The sequence below is a fragment of the Babylonia areolata genome, chromosome 11, assembly GCF_041734735.1.
Source record: "Babylonia areolata isolate BAREFJ2019XMU chromosome 11, ASM4173473v1, whole genome shotgun sequence".
In the NCBI taxonomy this organism is placed as follows: Eukaryota; Metazoa; Mollusca; class Gastropoda; order Neogastropoda; family Buccinidae; genus Babylonia; species Babylonia areolata.
In genome coordinates, this window is record NC_134886.1 from 11091282 (window position 1) to 11106051 (window position 14770).

General features: G+C 40.5%; 1 protein-coding gene across 3 annotated transcripts in view; it reads left to right on the forward strand.

Moving 5' to 3' along the window:
* The window catches only part of LOC143287517 (dynamin-like GTPase OPA1, mitochondrial), a 54681-nt gene that overhangs the window by 23741 nt on the left and 16170 nt on the right, over positions 1 to 14770 (forward strand). For all 3 annotated transcript variants that reach the window (XM_076595559.1, XM_076595560.1, XM_076595561.1), the window contains 12 exons: positions 1307 to 1437; positions 2641 to 2713; positions 3998 to 4070; positions 5607 to 5722; positions 6227 to 6291; positions 8066 to 8142; positions 9020 to 9112; positions 9871 to 9943; positions 10642 to 10815; positions 11884 to 11992; positions 12473 to 12606; positions 13516 to 13602. In XM_076595559.1, the coding sequence (XP_076451674.1) occupies positions 1307 to 1437; positions 2641 to 2713; positions 3998 to 4070; positions 5607 to 5722; positions 6227 to 6291; positions 8066 to 8142; positions 9020 to 9112; positions 9871 to 9943; positions 10642 to 10815; positions 11884 to 11992; positions 12473 to 12606; positions 13516 to 13602 (1205 nt within the window). The remainder of the gene's footprint in view (positions 1 to 1306; positions 1438 to 2640; positions 2714 to 3997; positions 4071 to 5606; positions 5723 to 6226; positions 6292 to 8065; positions 8143 to 9019; positions 9113 to 9870; positions 9944 to 10641; positions 10816 to 11883; positions 11993 to 12472; positions 12607 to 13515; positions 13603 to 14770) is intronic.

Here is a 14770-nt window from a genome sequence, read left to right on the forward strand (position 1 = left end):
TGTGTGTCCTAAATTTTCAGACCTGAATATGTGTGTGTGTCCTAAATTTTCAGACCTGAATATGTGTGTGTGTCCTAACACTTAGTTTGGGAGAGCACTTTTGTGAATTCTTTATCCCTGGTTGTATTGGTATTGTTTGTTATTTGCTTGGTTCCTTTTGTTGTTGTTTTGCTTCAGTTTGTTTTGTAGTAGTTGTAGTTTTGTTTGTATTTGTTTGTTTGTACATTCATGTTGGTGTGCATATATTACTGTTGTTGTCTGGTTTGTTTTAGTGTGTACATTGATATGAGTGTACATATGTTGTTGTTGTAGTTTGGTTTGTTTTAGTGTGTACTTTGATGTGGGTATGCATATGTTGTTGTGGTGTGGTTTGTAGTGTGTACAATGATGTGGGTGTGTGTACAGATGGGTGGCTGGACGCTGTAGTGTGGTTTGTTTCAATGTGTACAATGATGTGGGTGTGTGTACAGATGGGTGGCTGGACGCTGTATTGTGGTTTGTTTCAATGTGTACAATGATGTGGGTGTGTGTACAGATGGGTGGCTGGACGCTGTATTGTGGTTTGTTTCAATGTGTACAATGATGTGGGTGTGTGTACAGATGGGTGGCTGGACGCTGTATTGTGGTTTGTTTCAATGTGTACAATGATGTGGGTGTGTGTACAGATGGGTGGCTGGACCCTGTATTGTGGTTTGTTTCAATGTGTACAATGATGTGGGTGTGTGTACAGATGGGTGGCTGGACGCTGTATTGTGGTTTGTTTCGGTGTGTACAATGATGTGGGTGTGTGTACAGATGGGTGGCTGGATGCTGTATTGTGGTTTGTTTCAATGTGTACAATGATGTGGGTGTGTGTACAGATGGGTGGCTGGACCCTGTATTGTGGTTTGTTTCAATGTGTACAATGATGTGGGTGTGTGTACAGATGGGTGGCTGGATGCTGTATTGTGGTTTGTTTCAGTGTGTACAGTGATGCGGGTGTGTGTACAGATGGGTCGCTGGACTCTGTATTGTGGTTTGTTTTCAGTGATGCGGGTGTGTGTACAGATGGGTCGCTGGACTCTGTATTGTGGTTTGTTTCAGTGTGTACAATGATGTGGGTGTGTGTACAGATGGGTGGCTGGATGCTGTATTGTGGTTTGTTTCAGTGTGTACAGTGATGCGGGTGTGTGTACAGATGGGTCGCTGGACTCTGTAGTGTGGTTTGTATCAGTGTCTATATTGATGTTGGTGTGTGTACAGATGGGTGGCTGGATGCTGTAGTGTGGTTTGTTTCAATGTGTACAATATTTGGGTGTGTGTACAGATGGGTCACTGGACGCTGAGCGGAGCAATGTGACAGACCTGGTCAGTCAGATGGACCCCAGCGGCAAACGCACCATCTTTGTGCTGACGAAGGTGGACATGGCAGAGAACAGTCTCTACAATCCGGACAGGGTGAGCAGCTCTATGGTCGTGGACAGTACAGCATCCCTTACCTCCCTCTACCTTCCATCCTGGGTCCCTGAACTTGTTCAGTTAAAGTCATGGTCTGTGGAGAATTGAAACATTTCATTATACCAGTGAAAGAAGCAACATCTGTGATTGGTATGGAGCTTTGTAGGTTATGTCCTGTGTAAGTTAAATCAGTGCAGAAACAACGGAGTACCTCCCAAGAAACTCCATGGTTGGTCTTCTGTGGTATGTGGCCTTATGTTTTGGTTGATAGCCCCATGTGGTCACTTGGTGCTGGGACTGCAACAGTCAAGTGTGGGTGTGGCTATGTATTAGCCAATCAGGATGAGGCATGGTGAGGTAATGCCACTGAAACAGTGCCTAAGACGGTACATGAAAGGGCCTGTAATCACCAACATCCTCCCAGTCCTAATTCTGGACATCTGGGAAAAGTCAGGAGACTAAGAAAGAACAGAAAAAAAGTTTTTATTACCATGTATATTTAGCTACAGAAGAAATGATGGAAAATTGAGGACACAACACCTGAAGGGTGTGAGAGAGGCAGTGCAGTGCTGAGCCACCTGAAGCTGTACAATCCCAGTCAGATCCAGCTCTTTGCTTTCTAGTCTGCTTATCTGGCTGCACATCAGTCAGTCAAAAGTTGAGTATTCTCTGTGTTGATTATTTAAACAGACTGCCTTCATTCAACCTTGTTCTGTTGTTCACAAGACCTGATGTTGCCATTTGTTGACTTATTCCAACTGTTTCTCGCAGTATTGCAGAAAAATACAGCTGCCCTAGACCGGAAACAGACTCTTGAAATGGCTTCAAAGTATGTTCAGGCAATAACATGTCACCAGAAAGCATCTGGTTTGTGAGAAAGTTTCAGTTTCTTGCACTGTTTTGAAGATCCCATATAACATACACCTCAGAAATTTGACACATTTAAGGTGGGAACTGGCAGTCAGTATTAGCTTCAGAAATTTGAAATCTTTAAGGTTGGAGTAGTACTGTTGTTAATCCTGTAATTTTAGTTGATCAGTCAGTTGATTCTTTTTTTTTTTCTCTCTCTCTTTTTTTTTTTTACATTGGAGGTTGGAGGAGACTTTTACAAACAGATTTTTTCTTTTCAAAACTCATTCATGTGTGGTTAAAAATGAACAGGAATAGTTCAGTGTAAATTACCTGCTACTGTTGTTCCCTCAGATTAAACAGATTCTGGAGGGCCAGCTGTTTCCCATGAAGGCTCTGGGCTACTTCGCTGTGGTGACAGGCCGAGGTCAGTGGTCCATGTTGTCTGTGTTTTGCTTTCTGTTGTTATGGATGTTGGGGAATGCCGGGGATATATTATTACCCCTGCATTCAGAAAATTCCTTGTAAGAAATTCCATTTTTTCTATTGCTCTTTGTTTCTGCCTTTTTCCCCTTTCGCTATCATTTGATTCTTCAGCCTTCCCAGTCCATTCCCTCTTATTTTTTCCAGCAAACCTTGACACTTTTTTCTTTCTTGCCTGCAGTCTATGTTGTACTGTCTGTGCTGTTTTGCTCTGGTGATTGGGAAATTATATGTGCTGGGATGGGCACTAGCTGTCCATTCTACAATGTTATTTGCCGTATGGCTTTTTGTGTAGTTTAAATGGCTTTGAAGCATTTTTAACCTTTCTTTTTTTTTTAGTCTTTAAAAATTTTGTTTGAGGATGATAAATTAAGCGAAAGGGCTGACATCAGCACAGCTTAGTCCTAACAGACTCATGGAGCTTAATGGTTAGATAATATGTCATGAAGTTTGTTGGGGCTTCTTTTAGGGGGTGGGGGGAGGGGGGGTTGTTTCTTTCTTTTTCCCGGATATGACAAGGGTTTTGTCTTAGTAATGACTGAATTTTGGTATTTAATGGGGCAGTCCTGATAGGCCCAATGCAGTCTGCTAGACATTAAACAATGTCGTGTCTAGTATGGACGTTACATTGATGCTAACATCTGCCAGGAGCAGCAAAGTTCTGCTAAGTGATGGGACATCAGTCTGAATATACTGTGTAAAACAGTTTTCATTCATATAAAATAGATTTTAAAATATGATTTGAGGCATGGAAGAGCTGTTGTGTTTTACACTCATTGTAAAGTGGTGCTTTCATTATCAGCATGTGGATTGCATTGATAGTGATAACATATAATTGGAAGGAAGTGATGGAGATGGCTGAATTTTATTTAGAGAAACATTTATGCATATGCTTCCTCACTTTCTGCATAATGTCCATGAACAACCATCTGAATCGACAATCTTCTTGATTGGAGGTCCAGAATTTGCCACTTGACTCGCATGATGTGTGTGGTTGAATGCCTTTATGTGTTTTTTTTTTATATACAGAGGCCATATTCTGGAATTATTTTGAAACTGATAGTTTTCAGAGCTGAGCATTCGTTTCAATGGATTGCAACAATGTGTAGCATTTTCTTCTTTTTTTTCAAGTGTCATTGAGGCATCGAAGAGAAATGATTAAGACAGTAAATAGCTTCTTAATGAAGTAAATGAAGTGTGTGTGTGTGTGTGTGTGTGTGTTATCTAGGAAACACCAATGACAGCATTTCCAGCATCAAAGAATACGAGGACCAGTTCTTCAGAAAGTCACGGCTCTTCAAGTCAGTATACATGGAATGTGTGGACAGTGTGTTGGAATATCATTAGGAGAGTGTACTAGAATAACTTTTTTTCTTTATTTGTTTCTATTTTTTTTACATGCAAATGATGCTGTCTTTCATTTGTTTTTCTGTAAAAAGTAAATAATAATGGATACTTATATAGCACACTATCCAGAAATCTGCTCTAGGTGCTTTACAAAAGCGCTTTTGATAACATAAAACATTATATCTATGTTACATACACACACCAAAATGTGACCACACACACACACACGCACGCACGCACGCACGCACACTGCATACATACATTTTAACATACATGTGTATCTAACAGCTACCCTAACACATACGCACACATAGGCAGGCACAAACTTACATAAACACACGCACACACAATACACATTCATATACATGCATGTAATTATGTACACATACATATGTATACACACATAGTCAAGCACACCTAAGGAAAAGGAAGTGGACCTGCCACAATTGAATTTATTGCTGAGGGAAAAGGTGAGTTTTGAGACGAGATTTAAAAGATGCGAGGGAATCAGTATGACGGAGGTTATCAGGGAGCTTGTTCCACGTCTTTGGCGATTGAAAAGAAAACGATCTGTGTCCATAGGTCTTACTTCTGACGTGAGGTATCCTGAGAAGTCGAGTGTCAGAGGAAGAACGGAGCTGGCGAGACGGGGTATAGATATGGATGAGTTCAGAAAGATACTTGGGGCCAGATACCGTTGACTGCAGAAAAGGTCAGAGTGGATAGCTTATAGTCTATTCGATCAGAAACAGGCAACCAGTGGATGTATAACAACTAGATGGCTTTTTCTGTTTTCACAAATATTGTCAGTTATGGTTAACTTGGGAAGTGAGGATGATGCTGCATTGTGCCATGATCAGCAAACATCAGTGGTGGACATGCATGTGGCTTCAGAGCCCAGAGTCTGAAGCTGGCTGTTGGTGGTCTTGAGCAGCTGCAAGGCTCTGGCAGCGGTCTCCCTCAAATGTCCTCAATGCATTTCTTATCGGGGTACGCCAGCAACTTCTGTCAGAGACAGCAGTCTCAAGCTGGCAAGGCTGACTGTTTTCCCATTGGCTTTGAGGTTATCTTTGTACCTTTTCTTTGGACATCGCTGATTATGACTGTCATGCACCAGCTCACCATGGAAGAGCTGTAGTGGAATTCTGGAGCCTTTCCATGTGGATGAAATGGCTAGACCATCAAAGGATCTTGGCTGAGACAAAGGAAAATGACAAAAGTGAAGGACCCTAAAGTAAAGAAATAAAGTGTGTGTGTGTGTGTGTAAAATAAAAAGATTAAAGCCTAAGAAGCATGCTGTCTGATACCTGTGCACAGAGATGTTTTGTTGGAGGAATAAATCAGTTTAATACATGCACACACACTCGCACTCACACTCACTTACTCAGAGCCAAAGAAACATGAACTGTGACACATATTCACAGGGACGCCATGTCAAAAGAATGAATCAGTTAGATGTAACAACAACAACCTATGATGTTTGTTGACAGGGACGGGGTATTGAAACCTAGTCAGATGACAACCCAGAATCTGAGCATGGCGGTGTCAGAGACGTTCTGGAAAATGGTCCGGGAGTCTGTGGAGCAACAGGCAGATGCCTTCAAAGGTCAGGGGTCCACTGTCTGTCCAGGTGGGGGTTGTGAGAGCCAGGGAAAGACAGACGGAGAGAGCATGTGTGTGTGTCATTGTGAAAATGTCTGTGTTCTGTTGGCTAGTGTGTGATATAATTATTTAAACTGATCTCATTCATCTGACACATTATATTTGTTTCTGTATTTCTTTTGAAGACATTTTACTGACACATGTATGATCAAAGTTAGTGTAATAATGATTATGATAATGGTACTAAAAATAATGATAACAGCAACAATAGAAGAAGAAGAAAGAAAGAAAAAGTGACCAAAGCATTCAAATTTTTGCAGCAGATAGGCTGACACAGACATACTTTGTACACAATTATTGAAAAAAATTTAATGAACTAAATTTTTTTTTAGCTGAATCTTCAAGACATTTGCTGTTTTTTTCCATTTGAGGTGTTGGGGGGATAGGGATTTGGTTTTTAGATTTAAGATGAAAAGAGGAACATCGGGGTTATTTCATTTGATTTCAGCAACAAGATTTAACCTGGAAACAGAATGGAAGAACACTTTTCCTCACATCCGTGAACTGGACAGGGTGAGTTACATATTGGTGCCTCATCTTTTATAGACATAGGTTGCTTTGTTTTGGAGTTGTTAACATTTGAAACTCAGAGATTCAGGCACGCTTATCTGCATTTTTAGACTGCTAAGTGTAACAGAATAATATGTCATCAGCCACCACACATGCCTTGACTTCTAATGTTTAGCCTGATCAGCATTTTTGGCAAATAATTGAATCCTATATGCTGGGGAATTTTCACAAAAAACAGGTAGATGCAGAAAAGAAATATTCCGAATTACTTTATGAATTGACACAGGAAAAAGTTTATATTTTCTGAAAGGAAAATGATTGGACAATAGGGAAAAAATGTTTTGTTATTCTCAAATGAATATGTGATCCACAAGAATTTTTCGAAAATAAACATTACACGTACACATACACACAAACAAATTACACACACACACACACACACACACACATACACACACACACACACACACACACACACACAGCAACCCCAGCAAAATGTCTGGATCAGAATCATAAGCCCAGTTGCAAACCCACTGATCCGAAAATAGGCACACCACCACGCCCATCCCACTGCCCCTCTCCTTCCCTCTCGACCTCTTCATTCACTCTGCACACAGTAATCTGATACCTCGCCCACCCATACTATCTCTGGCAGGCCTGACTGTCACACACAGTATGTTTCATTCTCAAATCAGTATTTGCTTTCTGCTATTAAAGTCAAACTCAGTTCTGCTCTCTGGGTAAAGAGTAGGTTGATATTCCTCACCTTCCTCCTCCAGAGAATTGTCAGATTGCAGTTTATCTTCTTCATCTTCAGACGTTCATTCAGATTTCTATTGAGCAGCAGCTAAATCCTGTGTCATGGCTTTTTTTTTTTTTCTTCTTCTTCTTTTTCTTTTTTTCTCCACGATCAGATGGGACAGGGCTGCTTACCCATATTGGTAATGAATTGTTGACATTCTCCAGTCAGCCAATAAAATCTGTTGAAAAGCCACATACCAGGGAGACATACAGCATTTCAGAGTTAAGGACAAAAAAAATGATTTAAGTAAAAATGAAGATGAAGTTTTGATGTTTCTTTGTGCTTGTTGCCTTGAGAAAGATGGTGAATGGTTTGAATTGTAATGTAAAAACATTCACTGGACTTGTGAATGATTCAGTTTTCTGTTTCTGGGACATTGGGGCATAGTTCATGTTTGTGTACATATTGTGTGTGGGCTCTTGCGGATGTGTTTTTCATTGTCATGATCTGTGTTTATATGAATGTGTGTGTGTGTGTGTGTATTAAATCATGCTTTCCAATGTTTTCCTTATACATGTGATCATGTGTAGGTGTTGACTTCAGCTGGCTAAAAAAAAAAAAGTTTGGAAAAAGAGTGGAAATAAAGGGGTCAAAACCTTTGATCTCATTGCCCCTGTGGAGTGTGGAGGATGCAGTAGCACAATGGACACATTGAATCACAACTTCAGTTCAGTCACATCAAAGGAAACAAGCATGAAAACATGCCAGGGGGAAAAAAGATTAAAAAAACAACAACAAACAAACAAATATACAAAAGCCTGTGAGAATATTTGCAACAGGCTGTACATGAGGAAAGATTCTGGGGTTTTCTCGGAGAGTGAGGAGGGTCTTGCTTTTGTTTTTCTGTGTTTTTGTTTTTGTGTCTTTGTTTGTTTTAGGTTGAGTTTTTTCTCTTTTTTTTTCTTTTTTAAAATTTTCTTTTGTTAGTTTTATTGTTGCTTTTCACATTGTGTGTATTTATGCTTTTTCTTTTAGGAAGAGCTGTTTGAAAAAGCCAGGGGAGAGATCCTGGATGAGATTATAAACCTTAGTCAAGTCACCCCCAAACAATGGTAAGTCTTTCTTGTGTGTGCTTGTGTGTGTGTGTGTGTGTGTGTCTGTACAGTGTATATGATTATATGTGTGTTATGTTTGTGTGTTGGCACATGCACTTATGTGCACTTGTATATACATTGTGTATATGTTAATGTGCACTTTTATGCATATTCATGTGCTTACATGTGATGTATTTCTGATAGTGTTGTGGGTGCATGTAAGCTGGTGTCTATCCAGCTGCACAGATGCCGGTCTGTTTACCTATATGCACCTGAATATACGTCCGTCAGAATGTGTGTTGGGCATCTTGTCAGCAATGTGTGCTAGTCAGCATGTGTTGTCACTCAGAAAAGACGGCCAAGATTAGTGTTCCTGTTTCACTCAGTATCAGCATTTGATCAGAATGATGTTGGTGGCCTCTGATCACTATCAGTACCAGTAACTCAAGGAGGCGTCACTGCATTTGGACAAATCCATATACGCTACACCACATCTGCTGAGCAGATGCCTGTCCAGCAGCGTAACCCAATGCTCTTAGTCAGTATGTATATATATATATATATATATATATATATATATATATATATATATATATATGTTTGTATTTGTATTTCTTTTCATCACAACAGATTTCTCTGTGTGAAATTTGGGCTACTCTCCCCAGGGAGAGCGTGTCGCTGTACTACAGCGCCACCCATGTATATATAAGAAAAAAAGTATAATTAAAAGTAGTAATACTAAGAAATGAATAGATATATGGCCTCTGATTGATCATGTAATGAGTTATTGGGGGAAGGGATGGGTGAATTTTGGAGAAAGCTGGGTGACAAATTTGTTCCATGGTGTCAGACACAGTGGAGCGCTGAGTGGTGTGGGCATTGTGTGTGTGTGCAGGGAGGAAGCCTTCAACAAGAAGCTGTGGGAAAGGAGTGCCACTCACATCATTGAGAACATCTACCTCCCTGCTGCCCAGGCTGAGAACTCCGGGTCAGTTCAAAAATGTGGGCTGGGCATGGGTCATGGCCATTCAGTTGAGTTTTACAATATATCAGCTTTTGCCCCAAAGGTCAACGTTTTTTTTATATGTGAATGTTTACGTGGTGGGGTGTGGTAGAGAGGGGTGTGTTATGGTGACTTGTTTGAAAGGGGGGGAAGGAGATCAAAGCGTGGAAGGGGAAATGGCTTTGTTGTTGCTTCAGTATTTTCATTTGTAATAACCCAGCATGTCAATCAATTCGGGAAGATTCATTTTCTGATATGTTTTGTATTTTGTGTGATTTTTTCCCTAACCCTTACAAATGGTTCATCTGTGGGGAAAAGAAGAAAAAAAAACTCTCGTCCTAAACAAGAAGACTTTGTGATTACCCTTTTTTATAAAAACAAAAACAAAAAGCAACAACAAATCTTACTTGATATAGACAATTTATATGCAGTGTTTAGAAATCTGGTGTTAAGAAGAATTCAGACTGGCTTATTAAATATAAAAGATAGCAGAAATGCAGGTCACCTCTGGTTAATAATCTTACAGCAACTCTTGTATTGACAAAAGTTTATGCACTACTGGATCATGGATAGCAGAGAGGATTGAAATTCAGGTCTGCACATTTATTTCTGTTAGATAGTTCAGAGTTGGCTCTGGCAATCAGCTGGGCTGCAGATGATTGATGATGATTGTTGTGATGATTTAACTGTGTAGGATAGATTGATTGATGATGATTGTCATGATGATTGAACTGTGTTGGCAGGACTTTCAACACCACGGTGGACATTAGACTGAAGCAATGGGCAGATGTACAGCTGCCCAAAAAGTGTGTGGAGGTCAGTTGTCTTGCTTTCTTTGCTTTCACAGTCTCACAGATATGTTTCAGAAAAATGGGGTGAAAAAACAATACAACAAAAAGCAGCAAACAAACTTGGAATACAATAGTTGGAGTAATAACACTGATCAGGATGAACACCATACCCATGCTCGCTGTCTGCTTACTAAATTCACTTTCTTCTTCGTCATCATCCACCTTTTCAGTGTCCGACCTTTCAGTTTGTAGCATTTCAAGTACTTTGGCAACACTAAAACGTTGCCGTCACTGCCTTGTTCGATCCAAAACATTTTGAGAAGAACCCACTTTGCTAACAGGCTGGCACATGAGCAGACAACCGGTCTGTGATTTTGTGTACAAGACAGGCCACACATGACAGGCTGGCCAGTCATACTATTCGGTTGTGGAGTGACCCAGAATTGCATGCTCTGCTTGGCTAATCACAAAATCATGTGTACAGCACATGATGGATTTTTATTTTTTTGAAAATGCTATTCCATTCTGTCGTCCGAAACTGAATACATTTTATGTAGGAATGCTCACGCATTCCGTCATCCGGAGAGAGTTAAAGTTGTGTCCCATTGTAGGACAGGTTTGAATGCAGTTCTTTGCTGATTGATATTTATCGTTTCTGAACTGAGTAAGACCTGGTTATAAAAAAAAAAAAGAGTTGATTTTGCACACTGTGGCTGCACACAGGTGGGCTGGGACACCCTGCACGAGGAGTTCTCCAAACTGTTGCTAGGCAACAGCAACAGCAGCAGCAAGCGCAGCAAGGGGGTGGAGGACGACATCTTCAACAAGCTGAAGATGAACGTTATTGAGACCTGCAAAACCAAGCACCAGTGGGAGAGCAAGGCAGAGGACAGCCTGGTGAGTCAGTCAGGAGTCAGCATGGAGAGTTGTTTTAGCCTTCGGGAGACAGAAGGGAAATTTCAGTTCTAACGGGTACAACAAAAAAAGTGGCCAGCAATTGGCAGTTTTTATTGTGAAAGTCCACCAATAGTCTGGTTGAGAAGAAGTATAGCTTTGGGAACAGACTATGAAGATGTATAGTTTTGAGGACAGACTATAAAGATGTATAGTTTTGAGGACAGACTATGAAGATGTATAGTTAGGACAGACTTTGATGTTGACTAGTTTTGGGGACAGACTATGACGATGAATAGTTCTGAGGACAGACTATGACAATGAATAGTTTTGGGGACAGACTATGAAAATGTATAATCTTGTTGGTGGACTATGAAGATGTATAGACTTGGAACAGACTAAGAAGATGTAAAGTCTTGGGGATGGACTTGACTATGAATATGTTTAGTTTTGTGGGTGGACTGTGAAGATGTTTAGTCTTGTGGGTGGACTAAGATGTATAGACTTGGAACAGACAAAGAAGATGTATAGTCTTGGGGATGGACTAGGAAGATGTGCACTCTTGTGGGTGGAATATGAAGATGTGTGGTCTTTGGGATGGACAAGGAAGATGTGTGGTCTTTGGGATGGACTAGATAGATGTGTAGTCCTTCACAGTCCATCCTGTGTGAAGGACAGTCCCACTGTGAGGACACCAGATGATCTTTCAGCATACATTTTACCCCCACCTGGGAATTCCCTCTTTTCTATTGCTCTGTTTGTTTCTGCTTTTTCACTTTTCTTTCTTTCATCTGCTGGTCCATTCACCTGTATAACCAATGATAAGGATTGAATGTGTTGCTGAATATAACAATTAACAAGCATTGGTCTGATTATAAATATAACCAGTAAGGAGTGAATATCACTAACGCTGAATAAAGCAATAAGTAGTGTGCAGAGTGCGATTAGGAAGATGGTGTGACCAAACTGTTCCAGTGTTGTCTCTTGAAATAAATTGACCACTGACATGACTGCTGATCCTGGGTACAGGCAGAATGTGTGGTGTGAATGACTGGGTCTGTGTGGTTTCAGCGGGTGATACAGTTGAACATTCTGGAGGACCGCTCTGTGTCGGACAAAGTGCAGTGGGATGCCGCCATCAGGTTCATGGAAGAGACACTGCGAGAGAAACTCCAGCAAAGTCAGTAGTCCTGGACTCCTGGTGGGGTGTGTGAGGGAGAGATAGAAAAAGGCTTGTAGATTTTAATCAGGATCATTCCTGGTGCAAGTTTGGATTAAATTGAAAGTAATATGAAGCATTCGTGTCGGTGAAATTATAGGATATTCTACTCTTTTTTTGTTTTGTTCTTATCAAGATTACACTTAGTTTATATATTGAACAACTAAAAGTGATATGAAACACTGTGAAACGTATGTCAGTTTTAAGCAATTGTGTCTGGTCTAACTGTCGTGTGTGTGTGTGGTGTGCATGCGTGTGTGTGTGTGTGTGCATGTTTGTGTGTGTGTGTGTGTGCATACGTGTGTGTGTGTGTGTGTGCATGTTTGTGTGTGTGTGTGTGCGTGTGTGTGTGTGTGCATGTTTGTGTGTGTGTGTGTGTGCATGCGTGTGTGTGTGTGTGTGCATGTTTGTGTGTGTGTGCGTGTGTGTGTGTGTGAGCAGCGGAGCAGCAGTTGAGGCAGATGACAGGTCCAAGCACATGGGACCAGTGGGTCCAGTGGAAGTCCAGCAATGATGACCACAAGAACCGGAAAGCAGTCAGGATGGAGCTGGAAAGAGTCCTCAGCTCTGTACCTGTAAGTCCGCCACACATCTTGTCCCGTGGTGCCTCTGTCTGCTGGTTATCAGGCCTTCCATTAATGCAGAATGTTCCCCATGCACTCAGATGTCAACCACATGATTTGATCTTGTGCAAGAATTTTCTTGTGAGGTGATTCAGTTGGATTACCTTACATTTGTTTTGATCTGGTTATGGACCAGAAAATATATGGATTTAGTTTGTCTTTATTACTGATTGGGTCCATGACAGGTCTACATGAGTCTCTGACTTTGGTTGCTATTCTGTTATTTCATTTGAGACAGGTGTGCAGTCTTGGAATTTGAAATACATGTATGACAGTTGCACTAGCTGGCTAGAGCATTGGACCCAGTATTGGAGTCTGTTGGGTTAAGGATGAATATTGGATGTTTTTTTTATTTCCTAAGTCAGCATATTTGGAGGCCTACTACTGAGCATATTTGCTACATAGTGCATTAATCCCTTTCATGTGTATACACTTGCAGAAGATCAAAGGAGAAAGATCTTGTAATCCATGTGAGCATTCAGTGGTATTTGGAAACGCAAAGATACTTAGCATGCACTTTTCCAAAAACATTTTTACTGCCTGCATAGTGGGGTGAAAACCGACAGAAGCCCTCCAGGAAGAAAATATGAGTGGTATGGGAGTTCCATCCCACAAAAACAGAAGATGAGATGTGTATGTTGTGCTTTTCTGCAAGTCACAGTGCACTATTCAGGACAAATGGGGATTTTTGACTGATGTTCTGGACAGCAAGTGTAAGAAACATTGCATAGTGAATCTAGTATTCAGAACAAGTGTGTTGTCTAGAAGACAAGTGTGTAAGCAGTCTTAGTGGCACATATGTCGTGTGATGTTCAAGACAGGTGAATGCGTCGAGTCAGAAGTGCTCTCTGTATCATTCAGGGCCACAAGCTCCATCTGGCAGCAGATGAGTTGACCGCTGTGCGGAAGAACCTGCAGACCCAGGGATATGAGGTGGACGCTGAATATGTAAGTGGTCTATTGGAGTTCTTGGCAGTGGTTCTTTGGGAAACTTGCCTTGCTTTGCATTGTGTTGTAGTGATTTTGTGTGATTATCAAAGAGTTGATGGAATAAACTCTTTCTTAAAGTTTCCTGAAAGCAACACTGGTCAGGAGACAGACTGGTGCAAGGGCCTTGGTTTCTAACAGTGAAAAACGTGAAGCTGATAGAGACATTCAGAGTTTTTCAGTTTTGCTCTAACTCTATTAACATGGATTTGAGCTCTAAAGAAATAATCATTTTATTGACAGGAACTGACTGTGAATGGTGAATCAGGACATGGATGCATATAGTGTCACCTGGTTACTGTATGAAGCAACATTTAAAACCACTGAGGGGTAAACATGTTTCATGCTGTTTTAAAATTTGGTTTGACTTCTGAAAACTGGAGTGGGAGTGGTTGGTTGTCACTAAAATTTCTTTCATAGTATTGATGCCATTGTTATGTGGCTGGTATGTGCTGTAATGTTTTAAGAATTTATTTCACTTATGTTTTATTGTTTTGTAGACATGGTGGTTTGTAGAGGTTATTTCACTTGTGTTTTATTGCTTTGTAGACTTGGTGGTTTGTATGAACTCTGTTGTGTGTGTGTGTGTGTGTGTGTGTGTACATACACATGTGGGGTATATTAGGAAAGAATTCTGAAGAAGAAAATGGATAGGCAACATTGATTTTTAATCAGACATTGCATTTTTATTTTAGTCAAACATGTTAATCAGAATGTTTCCTTGGATTTTGGAATATATCCTTTGACTTGACTGGAACACATGCTTTATCACAAAATACACAAGCTCAAACAACAGTGTAGATGAATGACAAAAAAAAATGGGGTAATTTTTTTTTTCAGTAGATAAGTTGAAAGTTTTTGAAATCATCAGTTTCTTTCAGTCATGGTTTGCTAGTTCCAAAGTTACTGACGAGTTTCACCAGACGGATTGTAATCAACTCCACCTAATACACAAGCGATGCTGCTTCTAGTTTTTTAATTCATCTTATATACAGAAGTACCATGTAGAAAATTACAGTAGTATAGACAGTCCAGTGCCACAGTCACCTGCTTGGAAGTCAGGTTATGCATAATACTCTTTTGAAATGGTTGGGGGAAAAGTTAATCTGTTTTGAGTGCATGTACATGC